General features: G+C 49.3%; 2 protein-coding genes across 17 annotated transcripts in view; one reads left to right on the top strand and one right to left on the bottom strand.

Moving 5' to 3' along the window:
- ANTXR2 (ANTXR cell adhesion molecule 2) overlaps positions 1 to 10282 on the bottom strand; it is a 233451-nt gene extending 223169 nt beyond the window's left edge. Inside the window, exons 1-2 of one of the 4 annotated variants that reach the window (XM_070505557.1) lie at positions 9927 to 10010; positions 4656 to 4809 (exon numbers count right to left, since the gene is read on the bottom strand). Coding sequence is in view for 1 of the 4 variants with exons in the window: in XM_070505556.1 (XP_070361657.1) it covers positions 9927 to 10000 (74 nt within the window). In the remaining 3 variants the exon portion in view is untranslated. Of the gene's footprint in view, positions 1 to 4655; positions 4810 to 5066; positions 5274 to 7316; positions 7650 to 9926 lie in introns of those variants that run through there. The other 3 variants (XM_070505561.1, XM_070505560.1, XM_070505556.1) reach the window with 3 other exon arrangements.
- Positions 5245 to 25273, top strand: PRDM8 (PR/SET domain 8). 13 transcript variants are annotated; one of them, XM_070505551.1, is made up of 11 exons: positions 5245 to 5383; positions 5946 to 6039; positions 16999 to 17128; positions 17372 to 17621; positions 18635 to 18771; positions 19500 to 19561; positions 20221 to 20297; positions 20435 to 20619; positions 21040 to 21260; positions 22260 to 22491; positions 22901 to 25273. In XM_070505551.1, the coding sequence occupies exons 9-11, from the start codon at positions 21042 to 21044 to the stop codon at positions 24511 to 24513; spliced, it is 2064 nt and encodes a 687-aa protein (XP_070361652.1). In that variant the 5' UTR covers positions 5245 to 5383; positions 5946 to 6039; positions 16999 to 17128; positions 17372 to 17621; positions 18635 to 18771; positions 19500 to 19561; positions 20221 to 20297; positions 20435 to 20619; positions 21040 to 21041; the 3' UTR covers positions 24514 to 25273. The 13 variants fall into 13 exon arrangements, with proteins under 13 accessions (XP_070361652.1, XP_070361653.1, XP_070361654.1 ...); XM_070505552.1 differs by lacking the exon at positions 19500 to 19561; XM_070505553.1 differs by lacking the exon at positions 20221 to 20297.
- The last annotated feature ends 940 nt before the right edge of the window (positions 25274 to 26213 follow it).

Raw genomic sequence — 26213 nt, 5'->3', positions numbered from 1 at the left:
AAGTAGCCCATAGGTTTAAACTTCACCACCCTGTTGCAACGAAGTCAGTTCTTCCAGGAAGAGATTAGGAGTTGTCTGCTTCATGACCTGGTTCTCCCCCCTTCCCTGACAGGCAAATTTTCTGGGCCAGGGCTCTGGAGCTGGGGGTGGGAACAATGACAAGCTTCTCTCCGAGTAACATCCCTAATCTAGGGGCTGAATGCTTGGTTGGGGGAGAGTGGCAGCAGCCTGCAGTCCTCTCAGCTTGCTTCTCCTGGCATGAATCTCTGCCTCAAGAACTAGGGGAGGGGTTGGCCCAGTGGCCAGCAATGGTTAAGTTCACACATTCTACTTCAGTGGCCCAGGTTCGCTGGTTTGGATGCTAGGTGTGGACATGGCACCGCTTGTCAAGCCATGCTGTGGTAGGCGTCCCACATATAAAGTAGAGGAAGATGGGCACGGATGTTAGCTCAGGGCCAGTCTTCCTCAGCAAAAAGAGGAGGATTGGCTGCAGATGTTAGCTTAGGGCTAAACTTCCTCAAAAAAAAAAAAAAGAAGGTCTACTGGGGCCCCAGAATTCTCAACGCACCACGCCCAAAGTAGAACCTCCTTTCCACAAGGAGGGCTTGACAGAAGGAAGCTCCCACCTCCAACCAAACTCATCTGAGACTTAGGCTCAGAAACAGGCAGCTAGGGGCAGGATGAGAAAAGCAGAAATCCTGCTCCTCTTGCAAAGAAAACCCTCCAGTTGGGACTTTGGGGACAGAGGGAGCCGCGTGTCCTTGGCTGCAGCAGTCTGGAGTTGAGTCTGTGCCTCCGTGAGTTGGGAGTGGGGAGGAAGGGAGAGGTCTTGGTTCCAAGACCACAGACTTTCGCCTTTCTTACGAAATGGGCATAGATATTCTTGAATAGACCTTTCTTCATCTGCTGTTTGCCTTTAGGACCATTTCCAGAGACTTTAAATGATTTTTTTTGTTTTATATATATAAAATTTTCACCAGTTTCACTGGGTAATGGGTCAGCAGAGCACCCCATGCTGTCAAGCCAGAAGCTGATATATTTCAGTTGTATTTATTGTTTTGTTGTATATGGTATTTCCACAAATATTCATCTTTGCTTCTCACACCTAATTTTCAGTTTTTCTATAGTTAATTTCTCTCCATTAAAAATGGTGACTGCTGATTTTTATTATCAGTCCTCTCAAATTTTCAAACTCAGTTTCTAGGAGATTCTGAAATGAGGCTTTTGTTTGTGCTGTTATCCAGAATGAACATTCAAGACTCTGATACCAGTTATAATTTTTATCTCAAATTAGGGAAGAGAACATGCTTCTCCATCACTATCCTCTCTCATCATTTTGTCTATGGGTTAGTTCAGGTTCAGGAGGAAAGGATAGGGAAAGTTGGAAAGAGGAAAAGTTCCCTCAATCTGAAGTCCACACAGACTCTGAACTCAAGGGAAGGCATTAGGAAGACTTCCTGTTGCTATAGGGTTGATTTGTTATGAGCTAGTCACCTTTTGCTGAAGCATGGCTGGCTTCCTTGACACCAACAGTCAGCAAGTGACTAACCAGGCCTAGCAAGACTGATTCTGACACAGGAAGCCACAAAATGATGAGAGATCAGGGGATGACCAAAGGAAGTCAAGAAGGTATACTCTCAAATTCTTCCAGGTCTTGGCTTGCAAAATCTGCCAAGACCTCTGGAAATCTTTCCTGAGTGCTAGCAGGAGTTTTTCAGCCAAAGCACTTTGAGAGATGACTCTTAAAATCTTGGATGCTCAGGTTTACAAAGCTTGTTAAGTTTTTACTTCCAGCTGGAATTGTGCATCAAAAAGATGTTTGCAGGCAGGGTTCTCAGATAATCTTATTTGTAAATAATAATAGTTGCATGCTGATTATTCTCCATTTGTCTCCCCGAGATTCATTCTCCATCCTTCTGTGCTGGCTCTGTGCCCTCAGAAGCTGACCCACGCAGATTCATCACCATGCTCCAGCAGCTTGTGGACTAGTTTCCAGTTGGTTTGGCCAATGGAAAATATCAACATGAAATTGAAGGGTGTGAGAAGAGAAAGTTTTGGGTGTTTCTTCCCTGCTCCCTCCTTGCTATACCCACTGCCTCTCTGGCAGTAGCCATGTCCCTATAACTCTCACTAGGCCCCTCCTCCCAGGTTCCAGTCCTTACTGGGCTCCAGAAACACTAATTCCTCTCCTAAGAGGTTCTTGCTCTGCTGTTTGCATCATCACCTCATTTGCTCCCCTAACCACGCCCACATATTTCTAAGTAGTCTCCTTATATGATCCATTTGGACTGAATTTTATTTCCTGCTGGGCCCCTAACAACTACTACATTTTAAAAACAACTTGTATCATTATTACTAAGCTTTACCATATACCTGCAAGGCAATATTAACATTATTAACCCATTTTACAGATAAGAACATACAACTTAGACAGGTAAAATGCCCAAAGTCACATTTCTGGTAAGTCACAGAGATGGGATTAAAAGTCTAGTTCTTCTAACAATAGCCCTTCTCCCTGTTTCATTTAAATTTGTAAACAGGTTCTAGTTACACTTTTCTTCCAAAGAATAATTTTACTACACTTTTCTTCCAAAGAAGATTTTATGTCAGCTGTCTTATGAATATATCAATTAAGCCTGAGCTCTTATTTTGAAATAGAACTTGATGAAATTCACAAAGAAACTGCTAAATTCAAGTGCAGTATCCCTGACTGATAAGTTTTAATGACTATAATGAAAACAAAAGACTTTTATTTACAACAATGGTAAAACTTGATAATGTGCTCTTGCCTGGTGCTAACATTGTCTTCTTTGCCCTCAGTTTTTTGGCAGACATCCTTGCTTGCAATTCAACAACCTGCTCCCAGTCCGCTTATCCCTATCTTTTGACACTTTAAAGGCTAGTTCTCCCAGACTCCTTTGCAAGGATCTGTGGCCAAGTGACCCAGGTCTGGCTAGTGAAAAGTCAAAGTATTTCCTTCACTGATAAAAGAAAAGAATTACTTTTCTTTGCTCCTGTCCATTTTTTCATGGTTAGAACAATGGTGTGATGCCTGGAATTATAATAGCCATCTTGTGACCACGAGCCAGTATAAGCATGCCTCAGACACTTCATAGTATATACTTACACTAAAATGATTATTGTAATTTTACATATATCTACATGTATACTCAATAAAAAGCTGTGAGACCCAACTTAAACACTGAGTTCCACAGATCCTCAAACCTCTGAGTTTTGTTGTTTCATTAAATATCCAATGGATAAAAAGAATTTTTATAAAATATGTGCATGGCATAAATAAAAACGATACACCACCGACTACCTAGGTAACCACCATTCAGCCTAAGAAAAAGCATAACGTCAGAGACAACCTCTAACATAGATTTTACTTTTATCCATCCTTTGCCATTTTAATAATTCCTTTGCTTTCCTTTGTTTGTCTTTATCCCCTCTGAAAGGCTAGGAATTGAAATAGACCTATACGTTCTTTTTTTTATCCATATTATTAATATATGCAACTCAGTCCCGGCACACTTTACATTTTAAAATGCAGTAAAGATAGCCTGACACCCTCCCTCCCTCCCTCCTCAAATTACAAGGCAAAGAGAATGATGCAGCTTTAAAGACAGGAAGGTGCTCTTTATGTTGGTAATCAGAAAGTCTTGAGGAGGGCAGAGTAGTTCATCTTTTCAGAGCTAGTAAGTTAAGCAGAGGCACATATTGGGGGCAGGGAGAGAGAGAGGAGGTCTTAGAGTTAGGGTTGGGGAGAATGGTCTTTGTGTGTTTTTAGAGAAGCAACTTCAACTTTGAGGTTTCTGAAGGGGATCCCCTGCCCCTCCCCCAGCTCAGCCCTAGGTAGGCAGACCCCTGCCCAAGCCTCCCTCCTGCGATCCTGCATATGCTTTCTTGCTAAATGAATCTTCGCACCGTTATCTCTTCACTGGATACATCTGTTGGGTGCCTCGCATCTTCAGCTCCGCTTTCGTCTCCTCCTATCTCAACACATTGTTTCCTCCAGTCCCAGTGCCAGGGTGGAAGGGAGCCATCCCGCCAGGCCGCGCTCTGGGATTGGCAGCGAGTGAATGATTGGCAGCGGGCATCTCTGTCAGGGCTTTGGCATGCAGCAGAGTAGAAACCCTGTGCTAATGAATGCCATCTACACCTACCAGATGTGCCACTGGGTGACGTGCCAGATTTTTTACATAATGCCATTCTGCCGGACACAAGACAGCTGGGGGAGGGGGTGTCTTTTAATGCCTTGGGGTGGGAGAGGGTCTGCCTTTCTTTCTTTCTTTCCCTTAATTCAGACCTCCCACCACCGCCCATACACCCAATCAGCTCCCCTTACATTGGGCTAAAACCCATGGCTGATGGCATTTCCCTCAGAAATAGGTGGAAGCTGGAGAGTTTGAGTTCCCTGAACATCTCCCTTGGCCCTCTCCCATATTCATCACCTTCCTTTTTTGGGAAGTTTGCTCCCCAGCCTCATCCAAACTCAGGAAAGGGGAATGATTTTTTTAAGTGAAAGATATAAAAACATTGGAAAGATCTGAAATGAAAGGATGGGAGAGGAGCAACCACATTTCCTATCCTCCCCACCTTCCAATTATTCTCTCCTTCCCCAGGTTAAATATGCGAGGATGAGCCTCCCTCACCCCAGCCGCTTCCTTTTCCACCGTTCACCGGAAACTAGCGAGTATTTATCCTCAAGGGTGACATCCTGTGAGCGCCTGTCCCACGTTCTGGCTGAAGTAGTTGTCTTAGTGTGGAAGTGTCCAAAAGTCCATGCCGTTTGGAAAGGAACGTTTCCTGGAGTGGGATGGACAACGTGGGAGGAAAGGGAAATGAGAAAACCACTTCTGGAGGACAGCGGCTGTGTCCGCGTGTAGGAGTGTTTTGGTTCCCCACTCCCAGTTCTCTACCCCACCCCTGCAGCTGGTCCCCCGCTCCTTTGCTAGACCAGCCAGTGGGACTGTCCGGGAATTCAGGGACTTGAGAGGGGCAAGCCGCTGTTCCTCCTCCCCAGGGGCCATCCCCCCTCACGCACACTCCCCTACCACACACACCCAGCACTCGGCCGCTCCACGCGCAGATCCCTGCCCTTCTCCCGCTACGGGCCGAGCTGCCAGCCCCTTCCCTTGCTCTCGCACCCCCGCCCGCCGCCGAGGCTCCAGATGGCGGCTCCTCGCGCTCGGCTCGCGGCCCCCAGACACCGCCCGGCAGCAGCCGGCGGTCGCTCCCTCCCTGCCAGCTGCTGCAGCGGAGACCCGGCCGCTCTGCGAGGAGAGCGGGCTCCTCCGCAGGCTCGGATTAGGGCGGAAGCTGGGCCGCCCAGGGGCAAGCAGGAGGCGTGATCTCAGGGAAGGAGCCCTGCAGGCCCCAGGTGAGGAAGCCGCGGGGGAGCAGGGTGGGAAGCGGGGAGCTTGGCCGTTCCGGCACCACCCTCGAACCCCTACTCCACCCCTGCCCTTCCTCCCCGCACCACCACCACCTCCCCGTCGCCGCGGGCAGAGCAGTCGCTGGTCAGGAACACCCGCGGGACAGCACAGAGCGGCCGCGCAGCCGCCAGGAGGGGGCGCCCAGCACCCTGGTGCCGGGCCGGAGGGCGTCTCTGCCTAGGCATCCTCCCCAGCCCAGTGGAAGACTGTCTCGGCCAGAAAGGTGCCCCCTTCTGCCGGAAAGCGGTAATGCCCACCAGCTGCCACCCACCCCCCCCCCTTCCCATCTTCTCTCTTTTCACTACCGTCTTCTCTCTCTCTTCCTGTTTGCTTTTCTTTTTCCTTGCTTGCCAGGTTCCCTTCCTTCTCCTCGCCCTCCCCCTTGCATCCTGGAACTTTCCTCTCCTTCCCTTGTCTCTTCACCCGCTCGGGGAGGGTTTGTCCGCCCACTAGGGATGGTGGGAAGGGGGATGTATTTCCTGCCCAGGCGCTGGCTTCTCTCCCCAGGTGCCTCCCTGTATGCCCAAAAAAGCAGCTCTGAGAATGGCGGCTCGCGGGGGTTGAGGTCATTCTCTCCAGGCCCGGCGACTCTGATTTGGGGGTGAGTGATGCGTTTCGGAGCAGCGCTTCCTCTGAACACAGAGCTCGCAATTCCCCTTACTAGACAGATGTATGAAGTTCAGTGGCTTGGTACTGAGTCCCTTTTTCCCACCCAGAAGTCAGGACATTCGAGGGCATCTTTCCCTTTCACATACGCCTAAAAGACCTAAAGTCCGCCTCCCGGGACAGTCCTCACTGCTTTCCTCGGAAGCGGGGGATGAGGGGTGGGGAAGCGCTAAAAGACCCGGGCGCCCCGCGCCCCTCTGACGTCTTCTCTAATCCGGCAGCGCCCTGGCGCGCGCCCCCAGCCCCTCTGCTCGCCCCTGCGCTGATGCCGTCGGGCATTAGACCCCCGAAAGCACGTTCCATAAGCTCCCAGCACAAATCCCCTCGGAAACATTAATCACAACCACCAGCGAATGCAAAATGTGCGCCCGTGCAGTGTCTGCCTTTTAATCCCGAACGTAATTCTGGAAAGCAGCATCAGACAGGGACTCTATTAATCCGTTACACGAGCAAATGCAATCTCTGACCTACTAGACTAATTTGCCTGTAATTTCACGAGGAGTTAGCCTCACTAGAGGGAGGTTGAAAGACAGAAGGAAAACTGTGTGAGACTTGCGGCACAGTAGCGAAATAATGGAGTGCACTTCGATCCAAAGGCGCTCGCGATATGGAGTGGACTCACGGGCGAGGGGTCCTGAAATCCCGAGAGGCGGCAGCGGAGTGGGCGCGGGGAGGGGGAGAGGAAGCTGGGCGGCAGGCGCCTAGTGAGGTTGGGAGTCCGAGAGGAAACTCCATTCTCTCTCCCTCGAAGGCTTCAGACCCAAGTGACCTAATTTGAGGACTGTCCCCTTGGGACGACGCTAGGGCAGGTGGAGGGGTCCACCTGCAACACGAAGGGGTCAGGGTTTGACGCCTTGAGGCCTGTTCCTCGCACTTGAGATTTCACTATCATGTCGTCCAGTTAATCATATTTCCCTTCTCCCATTTTATTCAAAACCGTCTACCAGTTCTCTCATAATCGTAATTTGCACCATTGCCTTTTATCTTTGATTAATTAGGAAATCGAAAAAGGTAATGGAGGGCCGGGCCAATAAATTAGCCTTAAGAACGGACGGACGGACGTAGCGGCTGCTGTGTGGGTGGGCACTGCCAGCCGAGGCTCCTGGGGGCGCTGCGGACCGCGCAGGAAGGGGTTAAAGCAAAGGCGCGGGTGCGGGCGGAGTGGAGAGCTCCGCTCTGCAATACACCCAGTGGGCGCCAGCAAAGACTTACCACAGAAGTGGAGAGGCTCCTGTGATGGTTAGCTTTTCCTGTTTGAGTGTAGAAAAGGAGAGAAGAGAGGACTGGGGTGGGGTGAGGGAGGCAATCCTCTTTCTTTCAAAGAGGCCTCCCAACCCGCGGAGGAAAAGGTGTAAAGCCCGGTGTTTCTAACCCGGGTCTATTTCTTCTGGGGATGGGAAGTTAGATTTACTTTTGCATCCTTTCCTTCCCTCTCCACTTGTCTACTAGTCTGAAGGAGGATGGGGGTAAGGGAACAAGGAAGAGGAGGGTGGTGCGGAGAGAGAATCGAGAGATTCTGTGGTTGTGATCCTATCAGTAACTCCCAGGCCAAAGAGGAAAGCTGGTATCGCGGAGTCGCCCGCTGCCGGCGCAGAGGAGACGGGCGGTTCCGGATTCTCTTTCCTCCCTCCATGAAATCGATCACGCCTCCCAGACGGCTGAAGGAGAGCACTTTGCCACTCTTCACAGCTTCGCCCCAGCCTCTTTAGCTTTCAATTGAAAACCAATTAAAGGTTTCTATAAATCTGTTAGCCCCCCTTTTATCAGGAGACCCCTGATGCATGCGATATTGCCCTTTAGATGCCTCTTCCGTGTTTTGTTTTACAATTGTTGTATCAATATAATGCGGCCTTTCTTCTCCTGTCTCTATAGATACAGATACACAAGGAAAACCAAAGCTATTCATTCAGTCTCCTCATTTGTCCAGCAGCCTAACAGTGGTGCCCTTTCTCTGCTGCTGCTTTCCCTGCTTCGGGAGCAGCAGTTATGGTAGAAGCAGATGGCTACTGATTGGGGGAGCTTTGTGGCTCTAAGACTGAATACTTTATGGAAAAGAACTTTATCATGCTTCGTTGGGCAGAGGAACAAGGGGATGAGATTTATGGCCAGGAAAAATAAATCTCGTCCAAGTTGCAGCTCCTTCTCACAGGTTGTCTCCTTTCAGGGAGGGGGGGTCAAAACACTAAGGAATTGGTTTTACTTTATTTTATTCTTCTTTCTGCTAACAGCACTTTTTAGTCTGGGTCTGAGAGGAGAGCAGACTAAGAGCAGAAGTTTATGAAATACCTTAGGGGGTGGTTGTGCATCAACATTCTCTGCCCTCGGGGGGGGGGAAAAAGCAGAAGGGTATGGTCTGGAATGCTGTTTGGGGCCGTGTTTTCCCAGATGTCCTGTTAGTTGCCAGGTAAAGCATCATCCTCCATTATCCTATTATTTAAAGAGAACCATGAAGGATGTAAGTGCTCTCATCCAAAAAGTCAGAGGAGGACACTAGTGTTGAAGGAGCAAGGCAATGATGACGCATAGGGTGGTGAGGTATGGTCCCCTACTCTGAAAGGGTCTGAGCTGTAGGGATGACTAAGGGGTATCTGTGAATGTAAGCTTTTGGACTCCAAATTGAATTTTCAAGCTTTGGGGAATATACAGATTCCAACCCTACACTGGAGGCCTAATTTGCCCCCAAATAATTCACCCCTATATCTTTTCTCTTTTCTTCCCCTGATCTGAGTTTTACTTCTCTGGAGTCAGGTATGCTCTGTGTCTGCTGTATACCTTCTCCGTTTGCAGGGAGATGCACCCCCTTGCTCCTACTGTTCCCCAAACCTGTCCCCCTAGAGCAGTGCCCCCTCTCTTCCATCTCCTCTCTGAGATCTTCCCCTTCAGGGGCCACGACATAAGGTCATACAGAAATGCTCTCTCAAGACGCCCACTAGCAGCCATGCACAGACAGACGGAAGCCAACCCCAAGTCTGCATCTCCCCACAGTCTCCTTGCCTCCTTAATAATCGAAATGCCACTTGTGACTCAAGAAACATTTGTTGAGCACCTTCCATGTTCTAAGCTCCTTTTTCCCTGCCTTTCCTAGACTTTTACCTTGTCCCTAGAAACCGACCGGGAACGGCCAGAAGGAAAGGCATTCAGCTTCCAGAAGTGTAACAGCTTTTGGCCACAAGCTACTTCTTCCCAATTCTGCATGCATTACCACTCCTCACACCGACATGCACCTTTGCACTTTGTTTCTCTCTGAAGAGGAGAAAAAGTGGGGCAGGAAAGCTAAGGATAAAAATTAACCCAGTACTTCAAAGTGGCAGGCGCTGAGATGCTTTAAATAGTTAACTGTTTGGGCTCTTACAACGTGCTAGAATGAATGCTCTGCCAGGCTTATCGCATTTAATTCTTATGGCCCTTTGACTTAAGTATTATCCCTCGGTCACAGATCCCCTTCCTTCACAGGAAACGGAAGCACAAAGAGGCCAACTAACCCAAGCAAGTGGTCCAGCTGGGATCTGAACCCAGGCTTGCCCTTGCAATACTCATAGCCACCCTAGGAGATAATGTTGTTTTTGCTATTTTACAAATGAGGAAACTAAAGTTCAGAGGGATTAGGTGATTTGCTCAAAGACACACAGCTAGTAGACTGCAGATCTGGGGTTCAAACACAGGTGTCTAGGATCCTAAATTTCGAGCTCTCCACCACTGCCTCTCGGAACCTTCAGAAGAATGAGCAATGAGGGACCCACAGCTGCCCTCTGTTGCGGGTCCCCTACCTAGATGGGAGGTGTCGCAGCGAGAGACTGTAGGCGTGGCGCGAACGCAACTCACCTGCTCAGCGCTGCGGCTGCGCGACAGCGGCGCGGAGCCCGGAGAGGAGGCCCTGGGCGCGACTTGGGGCTCATCGGCCGGCGGCCCACAATGCCCCGCGCCGGGGGCGGGGCCTGAAGGCGGGCACGGTGGAGCCCGCGCTGTTGGGGAGTCGGTGTGTGCCGCCAGGCTGCGGCCCCGGGCAACGTGGCTTCGTCTGGCCACCTGTCCAGACCTGAGTGCGGGGAGAGGGCCCGCCAGTCTCTGAGCGCTTCTGCTGGGCCGCGGCTCTTCGAAGTAGAGGAGGAGCCGCGCTGCCCGGGGGCCCGGAGCCCAGATCTGGCGGGCGGCCGGGCCCCAGGTGTCTCTGCCCTCCCGGGCCTCGGCTTTCTGGCGGCGGCACAAGAGCCAGCCAGCGAGGCGTTCACGTGCTTCTCGCTCACGAGGTCGCACTGCCTCGGTCCGAGCCGGCCAGACTTCCCTGCGTTTCTAACGTGGCGCCGCTTCCAGGCCTAAAGAAGGCACTCCCCGGTGGGCGACGGGGCTGGAAGTCCGTTGCCCGGCCTCCAGGCAGAGCCCCGCTCCTCTTCCTTAAAGAGGGGAGGAGTTAGTAGGGATCACGGCCTGTGACTGGGACGTTCGGGCCCTTCCCTCGGCAGTAGAGAGGATCCCTGATTCCTCCTGCCTACTTGATCCTCCAGTGCGTCCTCCCAATCTCCCTAGAAACATCGAGAAATCCTCAGCCTTCACTGAGTGGCTTTGAAAGCCGGTGCACAATACAATTCCCAAATTTCCTAATGAGGAAGCCAAGGCAGTGCTGTAACGCTAACAACAGCCAGCAGTGAAATGGGTATTTACTAGGTGCCAAGCGTTGTTCCCTGCGGTTGCTAAATATCAACTCAGCCCTCACAATAACTGTATGAAGAGAGTTTCCTTTATTACCCTCGCTTCACAGATGAAGGCCTGAAGCAGAGACCGGTTAAATTACCTGCCCAGCGTCAGGAGCTGGGATTCGAACCCAGGCAGTCTAGTTCCCCCGTTGGCGTTGTGGCCTGAACCTGACTTGTTGGTCCTTCTTGGGTCAGTTCTCCAGACTTCTAACTAAGGAGAATGTTCCTTAATGAAGGCATTGAGACCTCTCTGGGATGTCCAAGGCTGAAATAACACTGACCCTGGCTCTTGGAAGTAATCCCTTACCATCTGCTCAGCAACTGGCTTTCCAAAGCTTGCTCGCCCTCGTTCCCTCACTGAGTCCTCACTGCGACCCGGAGGCAGCTCTTGCCAGCCTTAGTTTGCCCAAGGAGGCAAACCAAGACTGGAAGAGGTCACTGGCAGCCCAGCTAGTAAGAGGTCGAACACGGACTTCTGCCCTGGGAAAGGCGGTCGCGGGGGAGGGACTCGCGGGGCGAGGACGCGCCGCGCGCAGGGGGCGGGGATGGTGGTGGGGGTGAAAGGAGATTGCTGGTCCCTCAGCCCAGTCCTTAGGACGCTTTTACGCGCGGAAATTGGTTGCCTAGCAGGGAGTAAGTGTAGGCACTAATGCCAGGGAGGCGGCAGGAGGCTGGAGAAGGTAGAAAACGTGGCGGGCCCTTAACTTGCGCTGCGTACGGGGCGTGTCTGGAGCGCACTGAGCGTGCCACGTGGCCTCTTCCTGCCCCCAAGTTCACGGTTTGCTAGCGCTGCTTCTAAAGCAACGACCCTCTGCCTCTGCCGAAGGCGGCTTGTCTTGTTCTGCCCAGGTCTCATCCCGCGTCAGGGTTCTGCACCCTGGTGAATCATCCCAGACAAGTGGGAGCGGCGTTTGCCCTTCGTGATTCTGCCGGGGTATTCCCTCCCCAGGGTCTCTCCCAGAGAGACCTCATTAACCCCCATTGAAGCCCGTCTCTGTCGTTGGTCTTCTCGGCGCTCTTATCTCCGTCCCCGTGCCCTTTACTGAGACCTAGGTACCGGAGAATCCAGACATCAGGAAGTGTCTGCTTCTAGCAGGCGCTTCTGTGCCTTGCCTTACCTTATCGCCCAAACATTGGGCCCAAACTCAGCTGTGAGTGGCTTTGCGGATAGAGCAGCTAATTCAGTCCCACAGGAAAGAACTGGAACCTGCTGCACTCTCAAGCGCATTGACTGTCCCCAGGAGATTTTCACGAGTTCAGAGGATCTGCACTTGTCTGGAAATATTAACTTCCTAGGGCCTCAGGCAAACTGACTCTAGAATGTAGATAATGCTATAAGGCATCTGATCGCATACACAAAGTACTAGATACTAAAATCATGGGTAGAAAATATGTTCTTTAGGACCCTATTCAATTTTGCTTCTCCAGGACCAATTGCCCTCCTATAGGACTTCACGCAAACTATTTCCTCAAAACCATCTTATGTGAAAACATGCAACAAGGAGCACCAACTATGGACATACAGCGAAGAAAAATGACAGTCCTGAAAGTTTGTTTTTAATTGTTGCCCTCAAGAACATTCACTCCCAACCTGCTTAAACACACATACACACACACACACACACACAAAAGAGACCATGTCTGATCAGATATAATACTGTTCAGACCTAAACTGAATTCTAGGCCTTCAGGAAATTTCAATATCCAGGTCTTCATATTCAGTATGTTTATTCCTGTTAGGAATTTGTGAATGATTTATTTGACAATTTTGGATATTATTTATTTTTTAAATATGGGTTTTCCTTAAAACCCTAGAGGAGATTTTGAATTATATGTTGGTTAGCTTTATGTTACATTACCAGAAGACTATCAAATCTATCTGGGAATTGGCTTTTCAATCAGCAAGTTCAAGAGAACAAATACGTTTCAATCCCCCTGCCTATTATTTCTGCCACTTCGTAATGTATATTCAGTATTGTTTATAGTAGTCATGCCGTTAACTATTGTTTGTGACAAGTTGATTTTTGAATTCTTTAGCAGAGCACTTCTCCAAGTGTTAGAATTGAAGAAAGACTTACATTGGTGGTTTTAAAGTGTTTATGAAGATCTGCTAAAACCTACAGGCTTTCCATATAATGTTTTGGGAGATATTTCCCGTTGATGCTAGATTAACACCCCTCTATTAAATCATGAAACACCTGCAGTTCATCAAACTGAAATCATGAAAGATGGTTTTCACTCAAAGAGTCCAGTTTGCAATTTGACCAGGGGAGCAGTTTGGGTATGAAAGCATAGTTTGTGAAGAAATTAAACTATATTCCCAAGGCTCTAACAAAGCTATGTGAATCATCACTGTTGTGGTTGCTAATTGATGTCTACTCCCCAAATCCTTTTCATTTCTTTTCAGTTTTGCCTCCCCTTTTCTTTGAGAAGATCAGGTCTCTGTCTCTCTCCTCAGACTTCAGGAAAGTATGCCATGGGCAGATTCCAAGCTAGATAGTCCTGAGCCTGTGTCCCTTCTGCCCAGGAGAGGAATGCTTCATGCTGCTCATTGCCCAGCAGCACAGTCTACAATATAAGTCCACACCTTGGAGGACTAGCTGGGATCAGGGAATGGAATCTGCCCAGTATGTTCCCACTGTGTGTCCATCAGTACCTCTCATTTTAACTCAAGAACTACATACAGGCTAAAATAAGAGGGAAAAGGTGGGCCTCAGGTACTAAGTGTGGGATGATGTCCCCTCTCCTGGTAAAGAAATTTGATGTAGACCCTCTCAACTTGGTGACATTCCTAAGGCCTAGAGTCAGTTTTCTCAAAATATGATGTTCCCTCCAATGTGAGACTGCTGGACATGCCTTGGTCCCCAGTCTGCCTGGAAAGCCTGGCCCAGAGGGTGAGCGGGCTCAGAGTAGCTGACTATGGCCCTGCCTACTTTTCCTTCCTCCCACTCTACTCTTTCTACAGAGATCTATGCAAGGGCTGTGATGTCTGAGTCTGGGAAGGACTTTGTACCCTGCAGACTTGACAGAAAACCAGGTTATTCCTTGCCAGCTCTCTAGATATTCATCTGAGGAGGGGTATAAGAGCTGGAAGAATCTAGGGGGTTAGGATACTGGATATTGGATCTCGTCCACAAGTCACACTCACACAGGTGAGCATGAGGCATTCATTTCACATCTGTGGTACTTGCCTCCAATATCACCCCAGTTTGCTAGCCCTGCTAGAAGTCATACCCAGAAGCCATTAAGCCAATTGATTACAGCTCAGATCCAGGAGAGGAAATGAATTACACAAAGCTCTCAAAGACTGTCCAGCTCACAGCTGAACTCCCACACGAGGGTAAAAGGAACCTGAGACCCCTCAGAGAGAAAGTTTTAAACTTGAGAAAGGTAGGTTATAATCATAATGACAGTAGTAGTAGTAGTAGTAGCAGCAGCAGCATTAAAAACAGCTACCATTTACTGAGAAAAGAAAAGCTGAAGAGAGAAAAACGTGAGTCGGGAGTAATGATCCCCGCAGTTGGGAGCCTGGAGTTCCTCTTCCCAGGCTACAAAATTACCCATCCTTGGAGACTTTGGCTCTCCCAGGACCAGCTGGGGAAACATTCACTCATTTATCACCTGATGAACCAACTGTAATAATTAGGGTAAGGAACAGACCCAGATGGAAATTGCTGTGTATATTTATAAGAAGCAAAGTTCCCCCCCATTCCTGTAAACCTTCATCCAGCTCAGCAAATCGGCCTCTTCTTGCCTCTAAGTTATCCCTTAGAAAGTTCCTTATTCTCCACGGTGAGGCTAGGCAGTGCAATACCCCAGAGAATGAAGTTCCATTCTCTGCCTCCCCCAACCCTCACAGCCCCTTCCACAGAGCTCCCTGTGGGAAATTAATAAGCTTAGGAAAAAGTCTCCACCACCGTCTGCTTCATTGGCATCCTCTTGTCTTCCAGTGCGTTTTTCCTTTCACCATGAATTGCCATGTATTTTTTTTTTTTTTTTTTTTTTTTTACAACTAAGCCTTTGCTGGTGTAGTGCTTTGGAAATAGGATTGGAGGGGGGATGAACCAGGACCTAGAAAGGGAGACAGAAACAAAAATGTGTTTTCATTCTTATAGGGTAATAGTCCTTCTAAGTGAGTAATTCTTAAACACTTCACCTGTCTCCTCTCACAGAAGTTGAGATATTGTGGGCCGCATCTCTCTACCCTGGGAGGAGAAATGGCATTTCCATTCTAACACTCTCTAAGAATCAGAGTTCCTTTCTTACCCTTTCTCCACCCTCTCACTTAGGTCATAAAAGGTACCACCTCGGGAATCATTCATCAACCTCTCTCTAGCCTTCTCTTCCAAAACAATACTGCAGTTGCCTACACATGTATTTTTACCATAACTGCAAGAAGGCTTGCTAAAGTGGAGCAAGGTGAGCATACCTTCACTCTTCATTGTCATCCCTCTAATCATTTAATAGGAAATAAAATCCCAGGGCAAAAAGCTCCAAATATATGCATAAACCCATTGTTCCATGTGAATTAGATAAAACTATTGACCGAGATGCATTTTTATAGTACTGTTTGTGGCTGAATAAATGCCTCAACCTTTCACTTAGTATCAGTGAATCCACTAAGTAGTAATGCAGAGTGATTTCAAAGTAAGTTTATGTACCATTTTAGCTCATAAATTTCTAGAGAAATAAAAGTAATTTGCAGATTTTCTTTACCTCCCATTAAGATTGTCATTTAGACCATTTATATTACCAAACAAAATGTGTACCACTTAAAATACTAGAAAACCCTCAAAGTAGGAATTTCAAGCTTAATCTTATCCATATTTGGTTTTTTGTTATGTCAGTCAGTTAATACATAAGACAAACAGTTTGTTGGATTCATAAAATATTAGACATTCTTTTATATGGGGATTTTTATCTGAAATCAGAAGGGGAAATCTAATAAGGGGTTAGAAAAGTGAAACTGAGAGGAAACATCATCTGATGGCCAGATTCTCACTACATTTCTCCCCACTTTGATGTATGGAATCTTAGCTGTTTTCTAGCTTGAGATTAGAAGGTCAAGCTCTGCTATCCCCATCTTAAGTACCAGAAACATTATTTTATACAAACTGGAGTCTAGGTTTCAGTACCTCAAAGGAGACAAAGTCTAAGTGCCCTCTATATTTAAGAGAGGAAAGGCCAGGGAAAAGAAAAATGTGTTCCATTTAGAGTGTTAGGTTTTCTGAATGTCTGCATTCTGGAGTGGATGCTTTTATGTTTACAATAATGTATTACAATAATGTAAGAGGATTTTTTTAAGTGGCTTGCATGGACCAATGACTTTTCCTGGGAAAGGCAAGTTCCCTGTTCTCTAAATAATAGCAAAAGAAGGCTCTGAGGAGTGTTCTGTTCAACAATCTAATGGAATTAGGTTTATGGACACCACCCTTCCACACACATGCCTTTGCTGTATCAGGCTATAGTTTCTAAGGTTCTAAAGCTTTCTTATGGCTACTTCTTTATCTTAATTTGCTGTAGTTTATACCTGTGTCTCTTCTGCCCTTTCTTTTTCCTTTTTCTTCTTCCCTGAATTCACTTAAGCATCTGGCCACTATTCTTCACCCCTGTGGGTTATTTTTCAGATGTTTGAGGCAATTCTTTTGGCATTTCTAATTTCCCTACCCTCTCTTTAAACAAGTGATTGGGGGAGGGGATGCTTTCTTGTGAGAGAGAGATGAATGGAGCACCTAGTCATAAGACAATTGGTGGTTAAATACAGTTGCAGATTCTTATATGTAGACATGTGAGAGCCCTCAGCATCGAGCCTTGGTCACTCCCAGTCGCCCTTAGCCAAACTATTTAAAAGTGTGCACCTGTGCATAAAAGAAATATGTTAAGTTGAAAGACAACTGCAGTTTAAGAAGCCTTCTTTGAAAAGTCAGCAGCTAACCTGGAAATTAAGGGAGAATGCCCCCCTTCCTCCCTAATATATGGAGATTTTACAACCCTTCTTTCCCCCAGTCCCAGCTTAATCCTAGGCAGCGGGCTCTGTCTGATCAGAAGGAGCTGGAACTTACGGCGGGTGGGGGGGGGGGGAGGGGGGAAAGGAGGGGGCCAGAGCCAGATGAAAAGAAGGGAACAGAGAGAGAGAGAGAGACCAAGGAGAAGAGAATTCGCTTAGTGGGAAATTCCTGGCACATTTTTTTATTTCTCCTCAGCAAAATCCTTCCCCGGCCTCCTAGGACTACAGGCGCCGGCGAGGGAAGGTGCTCAGTGCCTCGCTCGCCGCCCCACTGGGTTCCCGAGGGAGGTCTCCGAGCTGAGCTGCGAGAGGATCAAACTAACACGGTGCACACCTTTTCCTTTTAAGCTGCTCTTTGCCAACTCCCAATCCACTTACCTTATTTCAACACTGGATAAAAACGAGGCTGTCTCCTCCTTAAGTCATGGTTCTGCTTTGTCCCCTTTAGCCGGCTACACAATCCGATTTATCCTAAAGCTAACAGATTGCCCTCTTCAGTGTAATGGTGGTGTGGGTGGGGCTGAGGGAGTGGGGGCGTCTATACCATTCAAAGATCTTTCTTCTCTTAGGAGTAGAGAACTGAACAGCGAAAAAGAATCCCGAGATCTCCTGAAGAAAATACGTTGCGGCCCTTACGGAAGGAGTCAACTTTCAGGCTGTTAAAGACCTCAAGTCATTAGTATCAGCTGCTGCACTAAAGGGGCAGGCCAGCGCCTCTGAGTGGCTTAGCGCACAAACGAGGCTCCCGAGACCGCCGCGGCAACTCCATCCACTCTCCCACCACCGGCCGACGGGAAAGGCTCTCCGGAGCCCATCACGGTAATAATTTTTACTTTGACTCACCCTTCTTCCCTACTCCCGGAGGTCTGAGAATACGGGCCGCCCCGTACCCTGGGACCCCTCCGGGACTACACAGAACGCGCCAGGCAGAGGGCGGAGGAGCAGGAACAGCTTGAGTCCAGCAACCCGGGTTTTCCCCACTCATCTCCCCTTCATCCCGGCCCCTGTTCAGGTACTTGTGTCCTGGGACCAGAAAACCCCTGCAAATCCCCTCCCGAGGTCTGGCGGCGTCCCCACTCCATCCTCCCTTACCCCTTCTCTGGGTCCACGGAAAGGCTGAGCCAAGTTCTCACGAAAGCGCATCCTTTCTCAATCTTGCTCGGAAGGGCTTGGTAGTGTAAGGGCTCCAGGAGCGAGCTGGAGCCGGTTTATCACCCCCAGGCAACTAGCTGCGCAAATCAGCGGCAGCTCAATGGCCAGAGAATCCCTCGGGGCTAATCCGCACCCCACCACCCCCCCTCCCCTTCACAGAACTGAGACTCGGAAATGCGCTCCGGGTCCGTGCGCGCGCTGGGTGGCCAGCTCTCTGCCGGAGGTTCTCCAAGTGCCAAGAGAAAACGGAAAAAGGCCATCTCCAGTTCTTTTGGTTCTTCCCTTTCCGACCCCAAAACTGATTTTCTCCTCCTTACAGTCCCAGAGGGTCGAAGCTTTAGGAAAAAGCGGGCGGGGCCGCGCTCAGAGAGGCGTTGCCAGTTGGGGAAGGCACTCAGGACCTGCCGGGCGCAGCCAGGCCGGAGAGACCGCTTCCAGGCAGGCGGCGCCGGAGGGAGCGCCCAGCCTAGCAAAGAGTTAAAGGGAGGGGACGTGGGCTGTCACGCGTCATTGGGCAGATTATGTGCAGCAAACAAAAAGTGTGTGTCTGCGTGCCAGTCAGTCACTGCATCGGGTCCATCTGTACAACTCTCTCCGCTTTCTCTCTCTCTCCCTCTCTCTCCTCTTACTCTCTGCTTATCTCTCTCTCCCCGTCTCTCCATCTCTCTCTCCTCTCTTAGGCAGAGCCTACAAGACAGCAACACCAACACCTCTTGACATGGAAATACAGTGATACAATAGGCAAAAGAAGCACTCGATTGCATCTCCTGATTTCAGGTGGCCTTATTTGGGCAATTCGATCCTGATCTTATTCCTGGTAAGTCTGTTTGCATTGGTGTGAGAGGGTGACGGGAGGAAGGCAGGTTTTGTGGGGAGAGTGGAAAATTTTGTCCTTCGTCTCCTCATTATCTAGAAGGGGGGGAAAATAATTGTTGAGGGGATCTCTACTGCCAATAAGATTATACAAAGGGAGGAGCGGATGGGGAGCACTTTCCCGGAGCAGCAAGCGACTGGGGAGCGCGCGGCCGCCAGACAATGCCTGCCTAGAGGGGAGGGCGAGCGGCGGGCGGCGGCATGGGCTTTCCAGGAGCCCGCCGGCTCCGGCGAGGATGCCCCGGCGGATGAGAATCCCGGGCCTAGAGGAGGATCAGAGCTAGGAAAGGTCGGGTGGCAAAGGCGACCGCGCTCGGGCGGAAGAGTCCAGGTTCTCGCCCAGCGGTTATTGTGACCGACCGGCTGCAGGCTCGTGGCGGCCGCTGCGGCGACGCGGACCCCTATTAGCGCGGCGTAGCGAGGATCTTTTCACCGTATTGTTAGGTAGAACTGCATTTTAATGATTGCGTCCCTGCTGTTGCCCGAAGTGACGGGGCGACCTCCCGGCACAATGAAGCGCTTGTGTGAAAGAGACTTTTAAAAGGAACGGAGAAATTGGGGTATAAAACGCTGAATTGAGGAAATTGAAAAGGAGAGAATAGGATTCCGTTGAAAAGAAGACGAGAGGTTCTGAAGGGTTTTTTTTTAATGTATTTAAATTTGCAATTGGAGATCGGAAAGACTACCTTGTGTGGAGCAGAAATGTCCAGGGATAGGTGCTGCAGCATAATAAAGTAAGTTTCTACCTTACGGATATTTTCTCTTATTTCTCTCTGGCAGATACAGCCGAATTCTTGACATTTAGGGGATGTAGCAGAGTGAATGGGAAAAGAAGCTGATCAAAGTTTCATGCTCTATTAGCTGGAAAGAAAAAAAAGCGCACCACCTTGTAATCACATTTGCAAGATTAATTGGTTAATAGACATTAAGATAAAAATGGACATCACTAATATTATTCCATAATGAACAGCTTCTCAAGAAAATAATTAGGTCTACTCTTCCCTGCTACTTAAATTTTACAAAACATACGTAAATTACTGCCTATTGGGACATTTTTGGGGAAAAGTCAATTGGGGGGAATCTTTTAATCAGTCAGAAAGAGTAAACAAGGCACTTAGCTCAAAGCCAGTTTAAAATTTACATACGTGCTTTGTTTTTTAAAAATGATAAGTCTTGGGAGGGGATGTCCAGTGGCCAAGGAAGGAAGATGTCTCTTTATGACAGCTTAATAGAGAGCCCTCCATCGGGCATTACTTTCTAAATTGCTGAGGATTAAACATCTGGAGAGCCCACGGAGGTCGACTCAAGTGGGGCTGCCCGCTTTTGCCCAGACAGGGTCATACCTAGGGGAGCGAGAATTCACCAGTCATTACACACGCGGTATTCCACACAGGCGACACTTCAGGCCTGCCCTGTACCTGCTCACTTCATGAGGCACATGCATCTCAGTCCACCCCCTTGTATAACAAGGTAACTGGGATTCACCCTCATCCATAAATAAGCATGTCGAGAAAGAAATAATTACCTCTGCTTGCTGCTTTTAATTAAAGCCTCGGAGGGACAGTGTTGGATTATGGTAATGAGCAGACATACGTCCCCTCTTGTAGGCTGCAGAGAAAGGTTAGCTGACACGGAATCAGTAGCCCTGACACTCCACTGGAAATCCATTCGCCATGCTCGGCTGTCTCCGCCTGCTCGCTAATGCTGCTCCCCTCTTTGGAAGAAAAAAAAATCAGCTCCCGGGCACCCAGTTCAACACAGAAGACGAGAGAAGAGGAGCTTTCTCCCTAGGGTTAGAGTTTCTTTCAGTCAGAAAAGTCTATAGGCTAGTAAGAAAAAAAAAATCCTATTGTTCTCCCCTATCCTCACCCCCTAAATCCTGCCCCGTCCTTCCCCAAGGTAATGCAAAAATGATCTTGTCTCTCCTACTCTGATGCTTCTTTCTCCCAAGCAGCCAGTCCGCTCTGAGCTCCTACTCAGATAATAAATAAATATTCCAATTTTTTTTATGGAAAGGAAAGTACTCCTTAGTTGACATCTTGAAAATATGCCAGATTTAATTTGTCACTGGTTTTATTTCTGAAATAAGAGCTATGCAAAAATCAGGCAAATTCAAGAAAAATCTCTCCAGTAGTTTAAATGTTCTGCCTGGATTCATAGAGGCAAAAGGAGTCATGTAACTCACTTCGTTGTCCTGTGTATCTATCTGCAGTGATGGAGGATTCCAGCATCCAGCGAGGCATCTGGGATGGAGATGCTAAGGCTGTCCAACAATGTCTGACAGATATTTTTACCAGCGTGTACACCACCTGTGACATCCCTGAGAATGCTATATTCGGTCCCTGCGTCCTGAGCCATACTTCCCTGTACGACAGCATAGCTTTTATAGCCCTCAAGTCCACTGACAAGAGAACAGTCCCTTATATCTTCCGGGTAAGTATTGGCCGATTTTGCATAGGGTATGAAGGTAATGTCCTATTGAAAATGGACTAAGACCATTCCAATGACAAGGTGAGACAACTTCTGAATGTAGAAAATGGAATAATACAAGCCATCTTGTTTTGCACAGTAAAAACTGGACAAGGAAAATACAGATCAAATTATTGTCAATTGATTTTCTGGAAGCAAATGACAAAATTTGATTTGGAATGCCAGCTATGTCTAAATCAGTGCCTCAGTTCTGGGCTTTCCTGGTGATGAACACCACTTTCTTAAGTCTTTGGGAGGTTTTACTAGGGTTGAGGCTATTTGCATCCTAAGTACTTTCTGTAAGTACTTTTATTATAAGTATTGGATGCATTTGCCTTCCAACCTAGGAGGCCTCCTGTTCCCCTAAATTTTACTCCTGGCAGACCTAGCTAGTGCCCAGAGTTTGTACTTAAATAAAAATGTTAATCATTTGACAATAAAACATCATTAAATCCACCTTAGAGTTTGAAGATGTCTTCTCCCTTCATATTCTTTCTTTACAGAGAAAAACTATTAATTGTTTAAGCCAAAATTAAGAAGATGAGTGAATGCCACAGAAGAATTTCTAAGATCTAAGCTTGCTTTTTATTTCCAAAACAAACAAAATTCCCACACTTCTGTAATGTGGGATAATTTAGAAGTAGATTCTCCAGAGGTTAACACTAATTTGAATTGTAAGCAGAAATTTCCTCATTTAGTGTTCAACCAACATATGTAAAAGACCATATGTTAAATAATCTATAGGATTGATGCAGCTTTTCAAAGAATGGTTATCTTGCCTGCTGCTTACAAACATGAGGACGTGTGCCAACTTGGGGGAAGTTTTGGAAGCTTGATCTCAGATAATTTTTTGGAAAAGAATAACGCGGAGGAAATGGCCCTGGTTCCTCTGGCTTCATTCTCTCACCAGAGTCTCCCTCCCCCACCCCCTTCCTTGTATTCTTTCTTTTTCCTAAACTGTAGGTAGACACCTCAGCGGCAAATGGTTCCTCAGAAGGTCTCATGTGGCTGCGTCTGGTCCAATCAGCCAGAGATAAGGAAGAGCAGAACCTTGAAGCCTATATAAAAAATGGACAGCTGTTTTACCGCTCTCTCCGCAGGATTGCCAAAGACGAGGAGTTACTAGTTTGGTACGGGAAAGAACTGACTGAGTTACTCTTGCTCTGCCCCTCTAGATCCCACAGCAAAATGAATGGTAGGTTGGCTCGCGACCTGCGTGTGGGCCCTTAGGTAGCGGGGGAGCGACGCAGGGAGCGGCGGGGGCTAGCCCTGGCGCATCGGCGCGCCTGTCCTCCCTCTGGGCGTCTCACAGCAAGCTTCTGAGATGTAGCCCGGAACGAAGCTGGGACAGATAGATGAGGATAAATCGGGGACACTTGGCTTAATTATTGCACTCCCTCCAAATCAGGAGGGAAAGTTAGATCAGGTCGAACAGAATATTCTTTTCTCAGGCACTCAGGCCCTGAGAGATGAAGGTGGATTTGTGAAGGGGGTGATGGCAAACTGGCCTGGAAACGATGCTGAGTAATCATGTGGTATGCGTGTGTGTGGGTGCGGGCACGCGTGTGTGTGTGTGCTTGTGTGTGTGATGTTTGCTCACTAAGCAGGGTCGTCCCCTTACACATGCCTGGAATGCAGCCAACGTTTCCAGTTTGAGTTCCCCTATGTGGCGCATCTGCGCTTCCGCTGCCCCAAGAGACTTCACAGCGCAGATATGAGCCCCCAAGACGAGCAAGGCGGCGGCGTGGGTACCAAGGATCACGGGGGCGGCGGCGGTGGCAAGGACCAGCAGCAGCAGCAACAGGAGGCACCCTTGGGTCCGGGCCCCAAGTTCTGCAAAGCCGGCCCCATCCACCACTACCCGGCCCCCTCTCCTGAGGGCAGTACCCCGCCTGCGGCTGGCGGCGGCAACAGCGCGAAGCCATCCACGAACTTTCACAACCTGGCCCGGGAGCTGGAGAACTCCGGGGGAGGCAGCAGCTGCTCCCCGGTGCGGAGCCTCGGCGGCGGCCCGGGCGGCGGCGGCCACCAGGAGGCGGAGCTGAGTCCCGACGGCAACGCCTGCGGCGGCGGCAAAGGGAAGAGGAAGTTCCCGGACGAGGCGGCGGAGGGCGGCGGCGGCGGCGCGGGGCTGCTGGGGGGCCGGGGCCGCTTCGCGGAGCGGCCCCTGCCTGCCTCCAAGGAGGACCTGGTGTGCACCCCGCAGCAGTACCGCGCCTCGGGCAGCTACTTCGGCCTGGAAGAGAACGGCCGCCTCTTCGCGCCGCCCAGCCCCGAGACCGGCGAGGCCAAGCGCAGCGCCTTCGTGGAGGTCAAGAAGGCGGCCCGAGCGGCCGGGCTGCAGGAGGAGGCCGCCGCCGACGGCGGGGGCGCGGCCACCGAGGACCAGGACGCGGGCGGCGGCGGCGGCTCCTCCACGCCAGTGGCCGCGTCGCCGGCAGGCGCCGAGAAGCTGCTGGCCCCGCGGCCTGGGGGCCCGCTGCCCGGCCGGCTGGAGAGCGGCAGCCCGGCGCGGAGCAGCGCCTTCACCTCGGTGCCGCAGCTGGGCGGCGGGGGCGGCGGCGGCGCGGGGGCCGGCGGGGGCGCGGGGGCCACGGGCGGGGCGGGCGGCGGCCAGGGCGCGGCGGCGGACGAGCGCAAGAGCGCCTTCTCGCAGCCGGCGCGCTCCTTCGCGCAGCTGTCCCCGCTCGTGCTGGGCCAGAAGTTGAGCGCGCTCGAGCCGTGCCACCCCGGCGACGGCGTGGGCCCCACCAGACTTTACCCCGCCGCCGGCGACCCTCTGGCCGTGAAGCTCCAGGGCGCCGCGGATCTGAACGGAGGCTGCGGGGCCCTGCCGAGCGGCGGCGGCGGCGGCGGCCTTCCCAAGCAGAGCCCCTTCCTCTACGCCACCGCCTTCTGGCCCAAGAGCTCCGCGGCGGCGGCGGCGGCGGCGGCGGCAGCCGGGCCCCTGCAGCTGCAGCTGCCCTCGGCGCTCACGCTGCTGCCGCCCTCCTTCACCTCGCTGTGTCTGCCCGCGCAGAACTGGTGCGCCAAGTGCAATGCCTCCTTCCGCATGACCTCCGACCTGGTGTACCACATGAGGTCGCACCACAAAAAGGAGTACGCCATGGAGCCCTTGGTGAAGCGGCGGCGGGAGGAAAAACTCAAGTGCCCCATTTGCAACGAGTCCTTCAGGGAACGCCACCACCTCTCCAGGCACATGACCTCGCATAACTGACACGGAAAGGACCCCAGCTTTCCACGCGCGCGCACGCACAGTCAAGCCACCTGCAGGAATAAACATGCGAGGACATCCACCACCTCCTTGTTACTGAAACTTTGCACCCCAGAGACAGACAGACACACTCGCACACGTGCTTCCCCCCCAGCCTCCTCATTCAAATGTTTACCGGAGACCTACACACACACACACATACACACGCACGCACACACGAGACAGGATGGTGGATTTTCGATTGAGTGGGTTGTTTGAGGGGTTTTCTTTTGAATGCACGCATTTTCACTTTCCCAAAAACAAAGGTACATTTTTAAAAATGTCATATATTGCAACATATTGATGCATTTGTCATACGTTTCTACTTAAATTATTAAGCACTTACGGTTTAGATGTAATAATTATATGTAAGGGCAAAATTTATTTTAGATATAAAGGAGGAGCCTGAGATGCTTTCTGCATTTCTCGATGACGGTTTGTGTTCTTACAAAAATAAACAAAACTAATAAAAAGGGGGTCACCATTCAATTTAAGTTTCCAGGGGAAAGTGCATGTATCATGAAATGATTATGGACTTCAATGAAGAATGTCATCAGTATGTAAATATGTATTTCCTTTTAATACAAAGTGTAATTTTGTGCCAGTGAAATGGAGTCTGAATAGTTATGTGTTTCTTTTATCCCTGGAAAGATTTATTAAACTTTATAGATTATCCCAGTATGTTGGATGCTTTGACAATAAATGACTATTTTCTTCAAAGCAATTATTTGTAAAGTGTTTCTCAATATTTTGTGTAGCTAAGAGCTACACTTGAGTAGGTACCATCTATTTTCATTGAGTCCCTGAAGAGAAGAAAGAGCAGAAGAGAGGGATGGCAAATGCCGCTCCACTTGCATTTATTTACTCTAAGCCAATTTGAGCCTAAAAGTGAGAAAACAAGGTTTGATTATTATTTGGAAAATCTTTAGCAGGAGAGTGTTGGGTTTCTTGATGGAAGGACAAATCATTTAGACAAAGATGCCTTCCATGAAGCTAACCTGTCACTGGGATGTTAGCATTTATTCAGCAGCAGAATAACTACCACCTTCACAAGTGGCCAGAGACAATTTTTAGGCCTGGATAAGGGAGATCAGATGAAAAGTTCACGTTAGGTTCTGCTAGTGAGGCCTGCATGAGAGTATCTTGTGCTCTAGAAGCCTTCAGCATTCTGTCCTTATCCGTTAAGAGACCCTATGGAGTTTCTTTAGAAAGCAAGGAGAAATGGCCATGGTAGTCTATGTTGCAGGGCCCAGCTTCTCTTCTAAAGGTTTGGGCAGCTGCACAGCCTCCGGAAAAAAACTAATCCTGGAGCATTACATCACAGAAGAACCTGATAACTTTCCTCCTCTCCCTGCCCTTCCTCTTATGAAAAGTTCCTCTGTACTCCATGTCCTGATGACAGATTTTAGTGAAATAAAGTGTACATAGATAAGTGTATGTGGTATGTCCAGCAACCCTTAGATGCAAAACCAAATGAATGATGATCTTAGGTCTTAGGATAGTGTGCACTTAATCCATGGGCATCTTCAGAGTCATTCTATGGATGCTTTTGTAGTGACACTACACTGGTTTGTCTATCACAGAGGTGGTCTTTCCCATTTTTTCCTCCTTCCCTCACATCTTGACAACCTTCCCCTATGTCAGGAGGAGGACACTTGTGGAAG

Source organism: Equus asinus, chromosome 3, assembly GCF_041296235.1.
Source record: "Equus asinus isolate D_3611 breed Donkey chromosome 3, EquAss-T2T_v2, whole genome shotgun sequence".
NCBI classification, from domain to species: Eukaryota; Metazoa; Chordata; class Mammalia; order Perissodactyla; family Equidae; genus Equus; species Equus asinus.
The sequence above is the reverse complement of the archived record's forward strand: the minus strand, read 5'-3'. Positions and strand labels throughout refer to the sequence as shown.

What these genes read in the sequence shown, in the direction of transcription:
- PRDM8 (XM_070505547.1), top strand. An exon ending in CAGTCCCTTATATCTTCCGG is followed by an intron (nt 21,261 to 22,259) that starts GTAAGTATTGGC and finishes CCTAAACTGTAG; the next exon opens with GTAGACACCTCAGCGGCAAA. An exon ending in ATCCCACAGCAAAATGAATG is followed by an intron (nt 22,492 to 22,900) that starts GTAGGTTGGCTC and finishes TTGCTCACTAAG; the next exon opens with CAGGGTCGTCCCCTTACACA.